Raw genomic sequence first — 20,504 nt, forward strand, 5'->3', positions numbered from 1 at the left:
ATATATATATATATATACATACATATATATATATACATACATACATACATATACATATATAATATAAGATATAATTTACAAGATTATATTAATCATGAAAAAATATAGACATTTGGTGGATGACAGCGGACAAGCCCATCCAAGCTCCCAACTCAAATCAAGTGAAACGTTCAAACCATTATTCAAATTAAGTCAGATCAAATTAACTAAAATAGAGAAAAAAACAAATTTTAGCCAAGCAAGGATAATCTAATTAGCCCAATCAATTTGGGAAGTTCCATGTCAAAAACTTGGTCCCAAAGCTGACTATTTATTAATTCAGATTAAGAGGATCAAAAGGTTCTCCAAATCCATGCCCAAGCCTAATACTAAACAAGGCAAACTTAGAATACAAAATGAAAGATAACTCCCAACCTCTTCAAAGTAATTTAAGGCTTCACTCAAGCTTACTCTCAAAATACCATGATCCTCCACAAATATTTTCATATAGTAATATCAAATAATATAGGATGCAGCTAAGGGCCGCTGTATAATTAGACTGACAGATCATAATCAATCCCTATCTTGCTATGTATGCCATTGCACTGAGGAACACACAAATATATTAATAAATGGGTTGAAGGCTTCGATACAAATACATCGCTCCTCTTGCTTGTTTCTTATGTCAGCAAATTTTCAGGTAATAAGCCTGGTATTTAAAAAGAATAAAAATGATCCCTTATTATTTGCTTCCAATTTGCAGGGATTTTCTTACCTCAAAGATCTTTCTAATGGCAGGGATATTTTCTTCCGGATGGGATATATATAACTGAGCAACTTCATAAATTAAGCCTTCAGTCATTAAGCATTAATATAAACAATACCGGCTGCAGCTTTTCCTTTAAGGAATCAATCTCTCATCATGGAGTTTCACATACTCTGTCTTGAAATGATGAACGCCGCTTCCTTTTTTTAGCTTTAACTTTGGGAAGAAGAGCCTCGTGTGCATGTTTCTCCTGCTTTGGATGCCTGAGAGCCCACACCTTCTGCAAATCTGGCACCCAACTAGTGAAAGAGGAGAATCGACGAGCCCTGTTTCTTCGCTTGTTAGCTTCCATCAACTGTCGTTCAATTGTTATATCCAGAAACTGATGGCTTGGAGTAGTGTCTTCATTCATGTAGATAGAATTTGGGTTGTTTATGCTGAAATTGTCACCCTTTTTCAGCTCATAATCATTGCTTGCAGGTTCTGAATCTGATGCCTCCACTTCATTCCCATCAAATGAGAAAAATTCCATTCTGGTATAAATTTCATGAATAACATCTTGTAGAGAATGTTCATACCTGTAGCAACGGGAGAGAATGATTTTAGAATGTATTCTTAAGACCTACTCTTGACAAATTTCAATAATATGTGTATACAATTTGAACAAGGCATGAAGGAATGCAAAATTTGTAAGGAAGAGTAAAATATTCATTCAAATGAACATTTTGCACCATCTAGTTTGGTCAGGTCGCCTTATTTCAGCAGAATTAGCATTCCTCAAACACATGTCTTTTGTTGAAAGATATAGCATGGAAAAAGCAGTGTGAACATAAATGATGATCTTATCATCAGAAAAACTAACATATAAAGCCTATATTGCCGACATAGCGTAGCTTAAAATATATCATTTTTCAGTAAGAGATGTTAGAAACCATCCATTTTGACTAGAACCATGTATGACAAGACGCCAAGAATAAATTTCATCGCCTGCTATGAAGTTTGAGACCGGCACAAACTTTGAGGTAATTTTTTTAACACAAAATATTCAAACTTCGATTCAACGACGCAACATTTTTTTTTCCTACCAAATAGCATACCTGGATTTTATGATCCTTGTAGCATAATCGAGGAGAGACTCTCCATGAAAAAAATCAGCGTGCAGATAGAACTCCACATTTCTCAAAAGCAAGCAACAATCTTTTATCAACTTTTGTTTAACACATTTATCAAAGTTTGATGCAACCTTCGATAAAAGTATCTCCATCCTGAATAAGATCTGAAGTTCATGCCTAAAGCATGTTAAAGAACACAGAGACTTCAAATTTTGCACAAAAAACGCACCTACTTAATGTAACTGATTAGAAAGCACCCAAAAAATTTAAAAAATACAAAGAAGGATACATCCTAATTTTCTTTTCATTGCTGTAAATGACAGGAGTCGTTTCTATTGTGGAAGATGCACTAGTGGAGCATTTGCACTTGTGTTCTAGTTCTTTGGGTTTCACTAATAGAAAATTAGACATTTCAGTGGCGATTTTGGTGTCAAACAAATCCAGCTCTTTCCTTGAATTAAGATCCTCCACTTGAGCCTTCTCATATTTAGTATAAAGTGCATCAATTGACATACGTACTAGACGTTCTGCCAAAATAAACAAGTCAACTTCCTTCGAGCACAAAGCATTTTCAATCTTCAGAGAAATACTTTCCAGGAAAGCATTTGAATCTTCAATGCAAACAAAGGATGAAGCCGCTTGACTTGTTGATTGGCTCAAACAATTGTCACCAGCAGAAGAAACAGGTTCAACTCCTACATTTAAAGAATCATATACTCCGTTTCTTTCACTATTAGAAGAAACATTTAATTTCGTAATCTGTTTCATCCAGCATTTCAAAAACCGCAACTTCTTTGATTTTTCAAGTTGTAAATTGAAATAAAACTCTTCCAGGACATTTATTGAAGCCAAGTCATCAGACTGACTAAACACTCTATCTGTGAAAGAGCTCCATGAGATATCATAAAGCATATTCGTCTGTGTTTCCCTTCCCTTTCTTCTACTTATATTAGCCCTATTTTTGGTGGAAAAAGAAAGATCAAAATTTCGAGGAAAGATGCTTAGTAAGGCATAATTCAAAGTGAAAGGCTGCAGCATGCCATTAAATGAGTTTCCATCACCATCAAAAACAGAAACTAATGCAGAACAATTTCTGTTATAGAGAAACGTTAGAATAAGCTGCCAAATAGGTTCCCTTACATCAAGCTCACCCGTCTCATCACAAATCAATTTAAGAATTTTATCTGCAATGAATTCGTCTTTAGCATTTGCAGTAGCTTCTTTCCCTGTTGCTCTTGAAATTCCGTGCAGTAGTATTAAAGCACAAGAGTTTTCTATGGCCTTAGTTTCCTCATTAATTTCCCATAACTCTCTAACGCAAATCCTTGTGTTAACTCTCCCACATTTTTCCGAAGAAAGCCATAGCAAATCTGATCTCTCTTCAAGAAATTTTAAAACGACAAATTCAAGATCGCAGCTTTTACACTGTAGAGTTGCCCCACTGGAGTCTTTGATGCTCAGAATAAGTTCAGCGCGATTCTTCATGTAACTGTTCAAAGACTTTAAAGCAATAGTGCAGCATATGTATGGGAAAATCAAGCCAAATGGTACAAGTGCAGATCCCAACACAATCGCATCAGTCCTGTTGCATCCCCAGCCCAACTCCTTCAAGCCACATTCAAATAAACCTAATCCAAACCTCTCCTCACCTAATCGGCTAAAACTAGCATCAATCCAGCTGATATGGATATCTCTGGATATGAGTCGTTCCTTAACCATCCCAAAAATTTTCGAAAACTTGTTCAGGAACCGATCAGAACTTAAAAACGCCCCCTCACTCAAATATTCAGATATGCAGCTGGATGATTGAGGGATCGGAGAAAAAAGCACCACTAAATTGGAACGAATCATTAAGGAATGAGGCATACCTCTGTGGTGCTGAATTTGAGGCTCCCATGCATAGTCATACTCGAGTTGGAGGAGCGATCCGGCGACAAGAGACGCTCTGGAACAAGCAGGTCGGTCGTAATCAAGAGGATCCTGGATAGAGAAGAGGGAATTGAGTGTGCTGAAAAGGAGATCTAATGTCTGGAGGGGCCTATCGAAGGAGAGGAAGGCCGGTGATTTACCGAGGAGCTGGCGAAGCTTAGAGGTGGAGAGGATGGGAGAGAGGGAAGAAAAGAAAAACTTGAAAGCGGCGAGAGATGAGGAGATGGCCGGAAAAGAGAGGATCCGACGTGCGGCAGCAAGAACATTGCAGACGTAAGGATTTTTGTTTTCGAAAACTAGAAGAGGATGGAGATCAATGAGAAGTACGATTCGATGGATCCGAGAGGTGTCTAGCGAATCCATTGTTCAACAGGTAACGGAATTGGAGCAGGATTCAACCTGGATTTAGCCTGAATCTTGCCAGACGGTCATTCTAGACAACATAAAGCCGCAGATTTGATAGATCCGGATTCACTAATCGCGACTGTATCGTGAAGGTTTGGTTACGAAGAAGATAGTTTTGGCCGGCGAAGCTAGGAAGGAAGCCGGCAGAGGGGGAGTGAAGTAGGCGAGGGTTTGGAGCAGAGAAATTTGAGAAGCTGAAGAAGAATAGGAGTGTTCCTTCCTGCATTCCCCTTTTTCCATGTTTTTTGAGTTTTTGGCGGGAACCTGAGAAATTTTGGGGACAAATTTAATTTTAAAAGCAAGCTCCGTGCAAAAGCCAAGTTTGATTGAGCTCAATTTACTTGTATTTGTACTTGGTTCGTTAAAAAATATTATTGTTCAAATTCGAGTTGTTTATATATCGAGCCCAAAAAATTTGTTCATGTTCGGCTCATTTGTTTAGCGAGCCAAACACGGATTGTTAGGCAATGAGTCATTTTGACTATCCTAACCACAGAGCCGTAAGATGTTATTGGTTGGACAAGATTTAAATTTTATTATTTACATTAAAATATTCATTTAAATGAAATTTAATATTTTTTTTTATTTTATTTTTTAATTAATAATTTTAATTGGTTAAATTTTTGTAGCCGTGTAATCAATTAAATTATTCAAAATGAGTCAACACAAACAAACAATTCTTTATTTGTGCTCAACCCCATTATATAGCGAGTGCAAAAAAATTATTTCTATTCGCTTGTTTGTTTAACGAGCGAGCCAAACACAAGCTACATGATTAGTCAAGCATGAGCAGCTCGCTAACAACGAGCCATTTTGATAGCCCTAGGGTTTTTGTCCGGATCTAATTCATTTTGGCTGAAATGGACTTGGCAATTAATCTGTTGATAGTTGATTTATTTAGTGGTTGTAGCAAAAATCTGAGTGAAATCTTTTGATGGCAGTGATTAGCAATGATAATAATAATTTTTAAAATATTCAAAGTATTTAAATTTATTTGTAGCATATTTAAAAGTAATTTGATTTATTTTTAGCATGTTGGTAGAGCAGCCTCTCTGAAGACTGTAAATCCCCTCAGATCACAGGTTCGAATCTCTCCATGTGTAGGATGTGGTACTCCAATATTTAGCACACTTAGGGATAATCGACAGTTGTCTAATAGCTTTCAGTCATTCATTCCACACACACACACACACACACACGCGCGCGCGCGCGCACACACACACACACACACAGACACACACAGATATATATAGAGTAGTATTATTTTTTAGCATGCCGAATACGAGCTGAGCCTGAGCTCGCTCGTGTTCTGCTTGTTTACACCCCTACTTGTTAGCACACGTTGGAGGCAAAATTGACAAACAAGCACAAGATCAAGTAAATTTTAAGGGGCGTTTACATGCACAAAATTTTTATTTATTTAAATAGAACAAACCTAAACTTTAATATTTACATATGCAACGGCCAAATCATTAACATCACATGAAAAATATCACTTTTACAAACTTCTAAAATTCAAATACACTTTTTAATGCATAAATTTTAAGGTGTTATGATATTAATATTAAACAATAGGTGTTAGATGTATAAATCCATAAGAGTTGTGTTGTGGGTAAGTAAAATCTCTTAGATTTTAAATGTGTTATGTATGTGATTATGGAAAAAAAATTAAGGAGAAATTTAAAAAAGGAGAACCTAATATATGTGTTTAAAGGGATGCAGCACGGCATAAAATAAAAATTAAAAAAAAAAAACTAATATTATAATTAGTGAGACCCACTCTTTAATTTGAGGTTATTTTAATTCGACGTCTGACGTAAAATTTACGTCCTCAATAAAAAGGAAAAATGTTTTATCAGGACTCATAACATAGAGCTGCGTTCGGATTGGAATATTCAGTTGTGTTACGAAAATATTTCATCTGCGTTATTTGTAAAAATGATGTGTTATTTGAGTATTATATAGTGTTATTAAATTATTTTACAGTGTTATTAGGATATTTTCTTGCGTTACTTGATTTGGGGTTGTGTTATTGGACATATTCCTCGTGTTATTTCAATTTACACTGGAATAATACAGCCCCAAATCAAGTAATGAGGGGGAATATTCTAATAATACTTCAACCCCAATTTAAGTAACGTGATGGAGTATTCCATTAACACTGCAAAATAATCGAATAACAATATATAATACTTGAATAACACATTATTTTTACAAATAATAAAGATGAAATATTCTCGTAACACAACCGGATATTCAAATCCGAACATAGCTCTACGTTAGGAGTCCTGATGTAATATTTTTCCCGATAAAAAATCCTCTTAGAGGTGTTTAATGTTTTAACTATATTATATATAAATAGGGGCGTTTACTATATAATATTATAGAGATTAATTTTATAATACATAATATTATATATTATTATTAAAAAATAGTATATATAATATTATTATTAAAAATGAATTATAAACTTATATTATATAATTTGTTTTTTAGATAATTTCAAATTAATAAAAAAATATACATGAACATAACGAATAAACTAATAACAAATGAAATTCAAAAAAAAATGCAACAAAATATTATTAGAGCTTATATATTGTTCATATTAGGATGTTTTCTTCTTTTGGAAATCTTTGGATCGCATGTACGTTTAAAATATTTAATATTAATGGAAACTTTAGAAGAATTTGAATGATATTCTTTGGGTGGCACAGTGCTTGACATCTTTACAGAGATATGTAAATTAAGTTCGGTCATGTCACAACTGCTGCGTGTTTGCACTTGTTCCAAACATTGTGTTGGGAGCACTTTCATGTTGGTAGACCAAGCATTCATGTTCCGACTGGTGATTTATTATTGGCCAAATCAATTATGTTTAGGTACAAAATTATTTTGTATTTTTTATATATAAACACAAAATTTTAAATCAGATTAATCTCATTTAGTAAACTAACATGTAGATGGAATGAACAGTTGCTACATACATAACCATCTGGAAATATAAGTATGTGCAGAGATGAACTTGATAGACCTAAAACAGAGTCAAGTTTAACCATAAACCCTTCTATTCAATCCCACATTCCTATCACATTTTTATCTTAAATATAATTAAATTCATAACTTGATATGCAGGTTATTTGGTCACCATGACATGTTTTCATTACAAGGATAGTTGGACTGCTAACATTCAAATAATTTGTTGGAAGCATGTCTGAGTGATACCTTCCAGATCGTGATTTACAACAGTTTTCTAGCATTTAGTTTATATCTATTAAACCTATCGAACGAAGTTTTAAGAGTCGATGGGCAAGGTAAAGCTAAGTTGACTGGATTCAATATCACTGTAAGTAAAACAATAAGTGGAATAACTGTCAGGTGTATATAGTACCATTAAACCTGCCACCAGAAGCCGACAAACAAGAATTGGCTCATTATTTGCAATGGTAGTAATCTTGGGCATCACTCTACCTAGTGAAGCCCACTACTCAGCCTTCGAAAACCTATTACCCCTGATCACCTGGAGAGAGAATAGTGGTATGCATTTACTATATTTTATAGCCACTGCTAATTACTTTTATTATAATACATAATAATAAATTTAATCATTCAATTATACAGATGAATTACTACATAGAAAAGATATTGCAGAAAAATTTGGAGTGGATCGTAGTGAAAGTGCTAGCTTTATGAAACAAGAATACGATGAGATGTTGGAGCTATCACATAGAGTAGAACAATCCATCCATGTTGATTATACCACAATTGATCAACCAAGGAGAAATCATTTCGTGACGGGGCTATCTCATAACACAGCTGTCAAAACGTCTGGCCCCTCGTAGATGAACTTCTGATGGTCTACATCTGTTGTGCTCTACTGTAGCAAGACGATCAATAACAGATGCTCCAATGAGATCTTCAGCTTCCAGAGCACGTAGATCTCCCTTAAATGGGTCACACGAACAAAAATTTTCATAACTTTATGCTTATCTTGGCCAATCAATATTTGTGTGTCTCTCTAACCATACAGAATCCCACCAGCTATGCATTATTATCGACATATGAGGGTCCACCATACGATTTACAATGGACAACATCTACTGGAGGGAATCTAAATTTAAATTTTCAAAGCATTCCCAAGCCTACATCTACATCTAATAGGGCTAATTTTCGACATGCCTCCAATTTACACACCACCAATACCCAAGAATGAGAATTATTGTGCGCTCCAAAAAGCTATGAATAACAAAAACTGAAAATGATGTTGAAAATGAATTTCAAGACGATCAGTTGTGAGATAGACCACTATAAACGCTTTCACAATATACATCAGGTTCAAGGGTCATTCCACACTGACGCATAGGATAATTGTATTCTGAGAACATTATGTTATGATAATATTCATTACGCTCATGTATATTTTTTAATTAATTTGAAATTATCTAAAAAAAAAACTTATATAATATAAATATATAATTCATTTTTAATCATAATATTATATATAATATTTTTAATATAGTTAAAATATTAAATGCACTTTCTGCTCCTTCTAATAACCCATTAAACACATATTAAGTGCACCCTTTTAAAATCTCTTCTAAAATTAAGGATAAGTTACAGATTATGAATACTAAAAATAGCTAATGTTTTACAACCATATATAGCGACATAAGTGGTTATAGGAGAACATAACACTAACCATAAAATTTGGAGCAAATAATCTGTGCCGTCAAGAGCTGTTGAGGAAATGTGCGATGGCCTTGTCAGTGTCGTTATCGTACATGGCTAGAGCTTCCGTCACATTCTTCGAAGCAAAGCCCATCTCTCGAAGAAGGTTGTAGCCTCTAACAAACTCTCTTACCTGAAAAAGTGAGGGAAAAGTCTTTCAGTAATTTAATATCCAAATACTTCACCCTCAACAATGAAATTTACATAAAAAATAACTTCTATTTTAATTTCCTACAGCACGAATCCACATAACCACCAAAAATTTGTACACAGGCAATAAGAGAGACAGCAGATTGTGTGTGAATTTCAGGAAGCAATGAAGCATTACAGCAAGATGGCATGAAAATTGCAATACATCATTCTGTAGCATGACAGCAGAAGCATCAGTTCAAATAAATTGGTAGGATGGGTAAGGAGTAGATTATTTCTTTATTGAAAAGGTTTTTTAGCAGAGTAAATGAGAAAATAAGATTGTGTGGAATAAAGTTTAAACAAGCTACTGGTGAAGCAGTAGATGGAATTAGGGAGGTGCTAGAACTTCTAGTTCTATTTATAGGAAGAATTTCGAACTTTGTAATGCGGCTTAACAGAATGAAATGTTCGGGTTAGTGATTTTTCATAGCCGGAAGTTTTGATCCAAATTTTTGAAAAATGAGAATTATGATCATTTTTATTTGAATCTGATATCGATTTTTCATGTAAAAGGCATCAAATCTTGCTATGAGCTTACTCGTTACAAATCATTTTGAACAGCTACTATTAAAAATCATCTTAGATCTATTACTTTCCCTTTATTAATCCTTTGGCAATAATTTGTAAGGCTCATATAATTAGTGTATTCTAAACCCTTTATTTTATAAATATTTTCTATTATTTTAACTTTTTATTTATTTCAATAAATAGCTGAAAAATTACACCTATCAGGTATGAAAAGCAACACCAAAGAACCAACTTGGGCTCATCCCTATTAAGAATCTCCATAATCAATATAGAAATGTTAATTATTGATATAATACTATCATAGGTGAACATTTTAGTTGCTCCAAAATTAATTTTAGTACTTGTGTCCAATCATATTGACCTTTAAAAACTTCAACATATTTTCAACATAACTTTCTTCCTTAATACACATCAAATAACTTCTCTTCATATTCAATCATATGCCTTTTCAAAATCAATATACACTATTATATAACTAGCTTAACCAAAAAAATCCTTTATATAATAAATTTTCTTAGCATGAAACCAAATTTATTCTTTAAAACTAGCATAATTCTTTTGAATCCATGCTTTCTTCTTTGAAATATACACAATAGATTATAGATGTTATGAAAGTTAAATCATTTATGATTTTGACAAATCTCAAACATCTCCTTTATTTTTAATATTGGTACTGAAAATGCTCCTTCCAATCATTTGGTATCCTCTTAATCATCAAAATTTCATTGAAAATTTTACTAAATACATATAGTATCCCGTATAACTCTCCAAATCTCCAAAAGCATCTCATATGGACCTTAAACTTTAGAGTCAACGTATCTTTTTAGAGCCAACTCCACTCCGCAATTTTTATCAATTTATAATGGGAGATTTACACTTATACCACCAGAAATAGCATATATTAAACGTTCAACACCTTAAATTTTAATTTTACTTAAATATCACTCAAAACTTATTAAGTATCCGATTCTACCACTCCATTATAGTTGCTAGCTCTTGCCGTTATCTTCAGTCATCTCCCTCGTTCAGCAAATTCTCTTCTTTGAAAATGTTCCCGTCAGAGATTAGTCAGCTGTAACAATCATTCAAAATACACCGCAACCCCTCTAGAAACCACCTCAACGGCAGCATCCCCCCATCCATCTCCTCAACGAAGTGCCTCACAGCCGTTGATTTCTCCTCCAATAACCTCTCCGGCCTTGTTCTGGCGGCTGGCCAATTCAGCTACTTCAACTCCTCAACCTTCCTCGGAAACCCAAAACTCTATGGGCCTTAACTTGACTAATAGTAACAGGCTAGGCCACACTAACATTCATTTCTCCTACTCCTTCAAGCTCATTCTTGTCATTTTTCTTCTCTTAAGCTCCATTGCATTCACCACTGTTACCATAATCAAAGCACGGTCTTTGAAGATAGCCAGTGAAGCCCGTGTGAGGAAGCTCACCACTGCGTGCAAAACAGTGGAATACAAGGGAGCTCGATTCTGCTATTGAGGTGGAAACGAATGGCGAAAGTGATCTGCAGGGTTGGCCACAGCAGGGAAGAAGTGGGGATGAGTTGGGTTTGCGTACGAAGAGGGAGACCGTGCCAAAGTAGACCTAGGGATTGCAAGGCGAGAAGATAGTTGTGGCGTGAAGCTTCTGTGAGGAACAAAATAATAGTGGTAGAAGTGGGGTCATGGTAAGGTTCGGGTGGTATTCAAGTAAAATTAATGTTTAACATGTTCGTGGTATGTATGTAAATCCCCCATTTATAATATATCCTATGATCTTATTTATTATACTCTTCCAAAAGAATTTATTCCTACTAAAAGACTGCTTTTCTACTTGGTTTGCTGAAAAAAGAAATGCAGTGTAAAAAAATGGAGCATAATTAAAATATAGTGTATTTGAAATACATTGAAGTTATTTAGTTCAGTGTAAATTAAATGTAAGAGTGCATTTTTATGTTTGATTGTTTGGTTTACTGAAAAAGGTTTGCAATGTATTTGGATTGCAATGTAGTCCGAATACTCATAATTTCTCAAAGTAACAAGTTTATCTTTAATTAGCATCTTCATATTTAACTAAAAATCAATTATGTAGACTTCTAATGCAACTAAAACTAATTAGGTCAAAGTCTCAAATATGTTATATTTTATCTTGAATATTTTTTATGCATCCATTTTCTCTTGGTGGGATAAAGGCTTGTTGTTGTCGTCGTCATCTTCGCCCCTTTCCTCTTGCCTTGCTCACTACTCTCCTTGCAAGACTTCTATATTTTACATGACCAACACCTCGTTAGTACTCAATTGCCTGCCCTTTAAAATCAAATTTTTGCCTTCAAAAACATTCATGCCACCTCACTCTTCCACCCAGTCTATATATTAATGTAAACAAAAACTTCTAAACTCTCTTAAAACTTCTAAAATAATCTTTTTAATATAATTAGCTATCTTTTCCTATATTAAGATTGATTCAACTAATAAACTATAAATTTCCTCTCTATATTGAAAGATTGGCAAACTCTCACATTACACCACCGTATCAAATAACATTTATTTTTGTTATACCCAAAATATAAACATCAACACAAACATTGTTATATATTATACGATCAAAAACTCTTCTTGAATCACCTTCTAGCCATTGCAAGACCAAAAAAATTCATTAAGTAATAATAATCGTAAGAAAAATTTATTTCGAAGAAAAGCAGAAACAAAAAATAGAGAAAATAAAATTGCAGTTTAAGCAAATCAATGTGCAAGTTTTAGAAAAACAATAGGCACGTGATACTAACCACCAAATTTTAAAAGATAATTACATACGAGCATTAAAAAGATTATTAATAAAATAGCTCTTGTATTAATTAAATACTTAACAAAGGGAGCACCATTTTGCTATGTCAATTGTAAATTAACTCCAGTTCTAAACTATGATCTATGTCTTTAATTATGTGATAAATGTTTCTAATCAATAACATTAGTTCTTATTTTTTTATTTCATGGTCTATAAAAACTTATCCCATTAACAATACAAAAAAGGGATTATACCTTGACTGGATTATCTCCATAGTTTAAAACTCCAAGAGATGCAGCTTCACGTGGGAGTCCCTCACTAACATACTTTTCCACCAATGGATCTCCGGTTGAACCCTAAAACAAGAGAGATAACATCAGCTAAAAACAACGTTAAGAAGATCATGCTACTAGATAACATGAAAAAAAAAAAAATAAATAACATGTGAAATCAAGCAGCTCTTTGAACACCAAGATGTAAGAATTGCAAGCACGGAGAAAGTATGCAATCGGAAAGTAAATAGTCTTGTTTAATGTCCTCAACATTTAAGGTGAACCTATGCATTGAAAGGAAAGAATCCAAAACAATTTAATGAAGAAGTAAAATTACAAATTTAAAAACGAAATGTGAGATATCAACTCTCTTATTCATTAGTCTGCTGCTAGACTGTTTTTCTTTAAAGCAAAGGTCTCAAACAAGAGCAGAAGTACAACTGTAAATGAACCAGTGCACTTGACGAACAGCTTGAGCTTGACTCCATTAATGCTCGGTCATAATTGTTCAAATGACTGTTATAAATGTAAATATCTAAATTCATGCGTGGTGTGTATGTAAATTTCCATTATTATAAACAAATAAATATGATCATTAAAAAATTTAAGCCAAGTATGAACATATAAGGAAAGCTCGGCACAAGCTTGAATTGAACATGAACAACTAATGATTTGACAAAGCTAAATCTAAACCATGACATTCGATTCGGCTCGACTCGGCTCGTTTAAAGCCCTGAGCATAATAAGAGAGGAAATGCTATAAAATTCAAGAAATAATAAGCCAACATCACTCAAATGTTCAATCCATCATAAAAAGCAACGATCATGCAAATTCACCAATAGCAAAAGCATATGAGAATCAGTATTAAGCCATGTTTCCTAAGTGCATGGTAGGAAGGAATAACATACGCAGTACATTGCCAAACATCCTTTCAAAGCTATAGAGAATAAAGCACATTGAAAAAAATAAACAAAAGAATACCACACACAAGAAAGAAAACAAATCGTAGCATAAGAATCAAATTGCATTGCAGCGCACATAAATGTATCGTACCATAGAAGTTGATGGACCAGCTTTTGATGGCTGATTTTCAGATGCAATTTTGCTCCAGTTCTGGCTCCCTTTCTTAGCTTCAGCAAGAATTCTTCTCTCAAAGTCAAAGTCAAATTGGAAAGTACAACGAGGGACCTCTGCCATTTGTGGTGCCAATTGGGGCTGGAAAGAAGTTAATGATTACGGGAGAAAAAATGTACACTTTCAACAGCAAAGTTACAACAACAATCTCTTTGGAAAATGTAATAAGGGAGCTACACCATTAGTGGGTTCCATTAAGCTGGAAAGCAACAAATAATCAGGAAAACAAATATTCACTTCCATAAACAATGTTACAACTATAACTTCATTCCAATTTTTTAACCAATTTGGCTTTAAGAACATAAATAACCCTAAAGATCACAGTACGTAAAAATGATAACAGAGATGGTTCCTATACTAAAATTGAATACAAGTCCAAAGACTTAACAGATATATACAAGGAAAAATTATGGTCAACACCGTATAAGCCTCAGAATGTCTCAGACTCACTTTAAATGGTACAAGTGTGATCTGTTGAGAGAGAAACAGAGGCTTCAGCTCTTTAGGAAAAAAAAAGGTGTTTTTTTTCCTTTATTTATTTATTTTTGTAGCAATTGTAGTTTGATTGCAAAAAGCAAATGTAACATTAAATTTGATTTACCACGTAAAAGCATATAGGGATGAAAATATATAAATTTTATGATTACTTTATTTCATTACAAACATAAGAAAAAAAATGAATAGTTTAAACTTAATGATGCCCTATAACAATACTTTTGGCGTGATTTCTTAAAATGGAAGCAATGTTTACATTGCAAATGAAAAGTCAGACAAGAACAGTCACGAGAATTCTTTCATTAAGAGCCATAATGGATTTGCTTTCAATTCTTGTGTTTTATTATTATAATTATTATTATTATTTTCCTTCAACTTGCAGAATGTTAACACTGTCATTGTCAGGACCAAAGCCCCACATGCAAAGAATGAAGGATTTTGTTAGCTAGTCAACAACCAGCGTAAATTTTTTTTGTCGAAAAAACATGACATGAATCATTAAAATCATTATGTAAATTCTAAGGTGTACCCCTGGAAGCGATTGTCTGTAAGACCTGAATACAATGAAAAGTATGCATGGGCCGCTATACAGATGTAATGTTAAATAAACAAGGGTTCCTAAATTATGGACTGTCGCGGGCAAATAAGTTAGTCCATAAAACTAATATTTTGATAAGATCTTGGAATATAGGTGCACTCACAAGTAAATTAATGAAACTAATAGACATTATGGTTCAATGGTTCATAGAAAGATAAGTATCTAGAAAGATAAGTATCCTATCCATTCAAGAAACTAAAAGAGTTGAAAAAAACGCTAAGGAGATTGGTAGCTTATGTTTTAAACTTTAGTTTTTAAGTAGGAGTCATACTAGAAATAGTGTATGCATAATTATATATAAGAACTTGAAAAATAACACTGCAAAAATTAATAGAATTTGAGATAAAATTAGTCCTAAAAATTGTTATTGATATTAAGATTCTTAATATTGTAAGTGCCAATGCTTCTCAAGTAGGTTTATATATATGTTCAAAAAAAAATTTTGAATGATTTAATTAAATAAATGCAAAAGATACATTTTGAAGAAATATTTTTATTAGATGAGATTTAAATGAACATGTTCGTAGAATGGTAAAAATTTTTAGAAATGTTTATTATGGCTACGATCTTGGGGGATTAATAAAAAGATAGAGCTATATTGATTTTTTATTTTAGCTTATGATTTTTTTATTGCTAATATTTTATCTAAGAAAATAGATGAGAATATTATCACTAATAAGAATAGACCTAATAAAAAATAAATTGATTATTTTCTTATAAGACAAAAAATTCGTCTGAACTGTGAAGATTGTAAGGTCCTTCCAAACAAAAATTTAAGTACTCAACATCGATTATTAGTTTTGAATTTTAAGAAGAATAGTTGAAAGATAAAAAAAAATACAATGAAATATTATCATAAAATTAAATGGGGCACATAAAAAACAAACAAAATTATCCTTAGTAAATTTCAAAATTTTAAGATTTGGATGGTCATGAAGAAGCTAATGGTATCTAAGATAAAGTAATGAACATTATAAACATGTGACAAAAGATATACTTAAAAAATCAAAAGAAAAAAAAATTAGAAATAAAAATAATTGGTGGTGGAATAATAATGTGCCAAAAAAATATAATATAAAAAATTTTATTGTAAAAATTGAACTAAACTTAAAAGCTTGAATAATTCAGAAAAATATAACGTGACAAGTAGAGAGGCTAAAAGAACAATTTGTGATGCTAAAAACTATTTTTAGAAATCTTTATAATAGAAATAGATACTAAAGATGGTAAAATATATATATAAAAACAGAGATATGATAAAAATAAAGATTAAATTAAAGTAAAATGTATTAAAAATGAAAATAAAAACATATTTTTCTTAAATGAAGATATTTAATATAGATGGGTGAGATATTTTGATATAACTTTTAATGAATATTTTGAAAATATGATCAATTTTGGTGGTCTTAATATCATTATTAATAATAATATTTTTTATTTTTAGCATCGCATTAGTTAAAAAAAATTGAGGCTTTAAAGAAAATGAAAGGTGAAAAATCAGTAAAATCTGATGGTATGGAAATAGAAGTGTGAAAATTTTTAAGAGATCTGAGAATTTCATGGCTTAATAAACTTTTTAATATTATTTTAAATGCTAAAAAGATGTTTAAGGAATCATGGAAGTATTTTGGTCCCTATTTTTAAAAATAAAGGGGATGCACACTAGTTTGCAAATTATAGAGGAATTAAGTTCATGTGTCGGTGCATTAAAATTATGGAAGAAAGTAATTGAACATAGGTTAATATGTCATACAAAGATTTCTCAAAATCAATTTTGATTATGTCGAATAAGTCTACTATGGAAGTTATACATTTATTGAGAGGTTCGATAGAAAAGTATATATTAAGGAGGATCTAACTATGGCTTTTGTTGATTTAGAAAAAAACTTTTGATAAAATTTCAATTGTTCTTTGCATAGTTCTAGAAAAGAAAGTTGTTGATATGACATGTATTCAAGTCATTAAAGATATGTATGCTCGAGTTGTTACTTCTATTCAAACAGAAGAAAAATTGACAAAGTATTTTCCTATATCAGTTGGATTACATCAGGGATCAACTTTAAGTCCAAATATTTATGCTTTAGTTATTGATGCTCTTACTAGACATTTACATGAGGACGTACCTTGGTATATGCTTTCGATGAGGATATCCTTTTTTTGTGGATAAAACTAGAGAAAAAGTTTAGGAAAAACATTAATTATCATGGCCAAATTTAGAGTCTAAATGTCTACCTTTGAGTAAATCTAAAACTAGATACATTGAATGTAATGTTAATAGTAATAGATTTAGTGATGGAGTTGTCAAAATGAGTGATCAAATCATTAAAAAAGTGAATGTTTTAGATATCTTCAATGGGATGGTGATATAGATGGAGATGTTATTAGTAGAATTCAAGTTGGATGATTGCAGTGGAGAAATGCATCGGGCCTATTATGTGATAGAAAAGTATCGTTTAAAGATAATGGTGAGACATGAAGTGCTTTATGGCGCAGAATGTTAGTCTATAAAAGAGAATCATAAAACTAAGTTAAGTGTTGCTGAGACGAGAATGCTTAGGTAGATGAGTGACTTTACACCTAGAGGCAAAATGAGAAAAAAAATATATCAATGAAAGGGTTGGTGTAGCTCTAATGGCAAACAAGCTTTCAAAGAGTTGTCTTAGATCGTTTGGTCACATTAAACGTCGACCAGTTGAAGATCCTATTAGGAGAGTAGATGTTTTAGATTCGACTTAATGTTAAAAAAGATAGAAGTAGACCAAAAAAACTTAGTCATGTTGCATAAAAAATTCTTTTGAATTAGGAGTTTTTGCAAATATAGCAATTAAAACATAAGAATTTAAATAAATCACAACTAAACATCTAAATTTCCAAAATAAACATCTTAAACTCCTAAATATGCATGAAACAAGTTCCTTGTATCCCTCTGCACTTTGGCCGATTGGAATAATGCAAGAGGAAGCTGAAAAAGGCTGTAAAACCATTGTTCTCCTCTCTCCCCGTCATCATGAAAACCAACCACCGCAACCATTGCTTGATAAATGCTTCTTCCATGTACATTCAAAAAGAGCTTGATCGCTGCAAAAACCACCATTAAATCTCACTAGAGAGAAGACGAAGTGCCTGATCCAAACACCATGGCATTCATCTTGCAAAAATTAAGACCTATTGGCTGTTAATATAAACCATGCATTCCATAATAAAATTATTGAAGTAGTCTAAGGGAGCGTTTAAGACACGTTTCTTCGGCTTCTCGTTCCCGAAAAAGTGAACCATGCGTTGGCGAACGCCTAAACGGTAAGGGGCCTCTGTGTTCAGCGGCAAGAGCCCAGCTGTGACTAATTTTTGATGTCGCTGGCCCTCTCCAATTTGCATAATCCCAGTCCCATATCCCCTGCAAATGCCCCTCAACCCTCTCCTCATTTGTCACATGTGTCTTTAGGGTTGAAGCCCAGTTGCGCTCGGCTTGTTCCGTTGTCAATGTCGTCGTCTAGCTACCTCCCTCCAGTGAAGGTTTTTCCTTTATAGTTTTTTTGCATTTTTGATTTCCCTCGGCTTTGTTGCCTCGTTCGACTTCTACGTTTGGCTTCTATGTTCGGTTAGGTGCATTGTTTATTTGTTTCTCTGAGAATGTTTATATGCATGCTCTGATCTTAGTAGGTAGATTTCTTTGCACTTGCCTCATCTTCAGTCTAGATAAACATTCAAGGGGGAGAAATTTGAGCATTAGTTCAAATTTTTTATTTGAAAGATTTTTACTATTGAAAATATATCTATTTTGATGCAAACTTGAATGTTACATGACAGATAAGTTAGCAACATATATTCCCTCGTGATGAGAAGTTATGGAAGGATAAATATTCGAGTATTGTTTTGTTGTTTCTTAGAGAATTTTTGTTGGACATGTTTTTTATATGTTTGTTCTCATGTTAGTAAGTCGATTTGATTGCACTTGTCTTTTCTTCAGTCTAGAAGAAAATTTTAGGGGAAAAAATTTGAGTATTTTTTCTTTTTTTTTTAAGATTTATACCATTGGAGATATATATGTTTTATAGCAAATTTGAAGGTTACATGTTATACAAATTAGCATCATCTATTTCTCTCAAGATCGATCAGAAGAAGTTACGGAATGATAGATATATGAGTATTGTTTTATTATCTCTCTGAGAATTTTTGTTGGAATTGTTTTTGATATGTCTGGTTCCTTGTTTTTGTTAAGTGAAAGATTTTTACAATTGTAATTGCATATATTTTGATGCAAACTTAAGTTTACATGGCAGATAAGTTAGCAACATCTATATTTATCTTGATCAACTAGAAGAATCTATGGAATGATATATATAGGACCATTGTTTTCTGTTTCTTTGAGAATTATTCGTGGACTTGTTTTATATATGCATGGACTGATGTTAGTGAAATGATTTATCTCCTCTTACATCTTCTTCAGTCTAGGGAAACATGTTGGAGGGAGAATTTTGAGAATTGGTTCATTTTTTTAGTCAGAAAAATTTTTAACATTGGAATTACATATGTTTTGATGTAAAATTGAAGTTTACATAAAAGATAGATTAACAGCATCTATACTTATCTTGATCAACCAGGAGAAGTTATGGAAGAATATACATATGGGAATCATTTTTCGTTTCTTTTAGATTTTTTTTGTGGACTTGTTCTATATATGCATGCATTGATATTAGTGGGTTGATTTGTTTGCTCTTATCTCTTCTTCAGTCTAAAGGAACATTTTGGTTGGGAGAATTTTGAGCATTAATTCCTTCTTTTTATCTGAAAATTTTTACCATTGAAATTGCATATGTTTTAATGCAAACTTGAAGTTTACATGACAAATAAGTTAGCAGATGTTTATCATAATCAATCAAGAGAAGTTATGGAATGATATACATATGAGCATTATTTTTCTGTTTCTATAAGATTTTTTTGTGAACTTGTTTTATGTATGCATGCACTGACGTTAGTAGTTTAATTTGCTTGCTCTTACCTCTTATTCAGTCTAGTGGAACATTTTGGTGGGAGAATTTTCAGCATTGATTCCTTGTATTTGAAGAATTTTTACCATTGGAATTGCATATGTTTTAATGCAAACTTGAAGTTTATATAACAGATAAGTTAGCAGCTGTTGACCTCATTTTTGTGAGGTCTTGTCTTCTCCTCCTTAGAACCTAGATTCTAGCTCTAGAAATTCCTATGGACTATCTTAGAAAACTAGAATTGAGACTCACCTTTCTAGAAATTCCAGCCAATTCCTATTTTCCTTTGATGTCTAGCATCTTTAGCACAAGACCATCGTCTTATGAACGAGCGGTTATGGGCTATTTTGCGAAGATTCAAGGAAAATGTTCCAAATAGGACTTCAAGCCTTAGGAAAACATTGTCACGACCTTTTTTGTCACATACACGCATCAAATACACGAAGTTCACGAAATTGCGCGAAATCAGACTTCAATTAAGCCCAAAGGACGGGTGAAAATGCGAACTTTTCCGGATGACCTCCGACGACAAAATGGACTGCACCAACGCGTCCGGGATACCCATTTTGGTAGGAAAGGACACCCATATTGCTATACTTT

General features: G+C 32.8%; 2 protein-coding genes across 3 annotated transcripts in view; both read right to left on the reverse strand.

Annotated features, from left to right (window-relative positions):
- Window positions 1-296: 296 nt before the first annotated feature.
- On the reverse strand, window positions 297-4,439 carry LOC110019706. Of its 2 annotated transcripts, XM_020717491.1 has the most exons (4): window positions 3,927-4,131; window positions 2,147-3,837; window positions 1,843-2,034; window positions 297-1,323 (listed from the first exon to the last, which is right to left on the reverse strand). In XM_020717491.1, the coding sequence occupies exons 1-4, from the start codon at window positions 4,050-4,052 to the stop codon at window positions 900-902; spliced, it is 2,433 nt and encodes an 810-aa protein (XP_020573150.1). In that variant the 5' UTR covers window positions 4,053-4,131; the 3' UTR covers window positions 297-899. The 2 variants fall into 2 exon arrangements, with proteins under 2 accessions (XP_020573150.1, XP_020573149.1); XM_020717490.1 differs by having other exon boundaries at window positions 2,147-4,439.
- Window positions 4,440-8,753: 4,314 nt separating this feature from the next.
- LOC110019695 overlaps window positions 8,754-20,504 on the reverse strand; it is a 34,518-nt gene continuing 22,767 nt past the window's right edge. The window contains exons 3-5 of the mRNA XM_020717479.1: window positions 13,743-13,904; window positions 12,671-12,772; window positions 8,754-9,052 (exon numbers count right to left, since the gene is read on the reverse strand). Of these exons, the coding sequence (XP_020573138.1) occupies window positions 8,921-9,052; window positions 12,671-12,772; window positions 13,743-13,904 (396 nt within the window). The 3' untranslated portion in view covers window positions 8,754-8,920. The remainder of the gene's footprint in view (window positions 9,053-12,670; window positions 12,773-13,742; window positions 13,905-20,504) is intronic.

This window comes from Phalaenopsis equestris, unplaced genomic scaffold, assembly GCF_001263595.1.
Source record: "Phalaenopsis equestris unplaced genomic scaffold, ASM126359v1 Scaffold000070, whole genome shotgun sequence".
NCBI lineage: Eukaryota > Viridiplantae > Streptophyta > Magnoliopsida > Asparagales > Orchidaceae > Phalaenopsis > Phalaenopsis equestris.

What these genes read in the sequence shown, in the direction of transcription:
- LOC110019706 (XM_020717490.1), bottom strand. Translation starts at nt 4,149, where the DNA reads ATGGATTCGCTAGACACCTCTCGGATCCATCGAATCGTACTTCTCATT. An exon ending in AATGAAAAGAAAATTAGGAT is followed by an intron (nt 2,035 to 2,146) that starts GTATCCTTCTTT and finishes AACATGCTTTAG; the next exon opens with GCATGAACTTCAGATCTTAT. An exon ending in ACAAGGATCATAAAATCCAG is followed by an intron (nt 1,324 to 1,842) that starts GTATGCTATTTG and finishes CCGTTGCTACAG; the next exon opens with GTATGAACATTCTCTACAAG.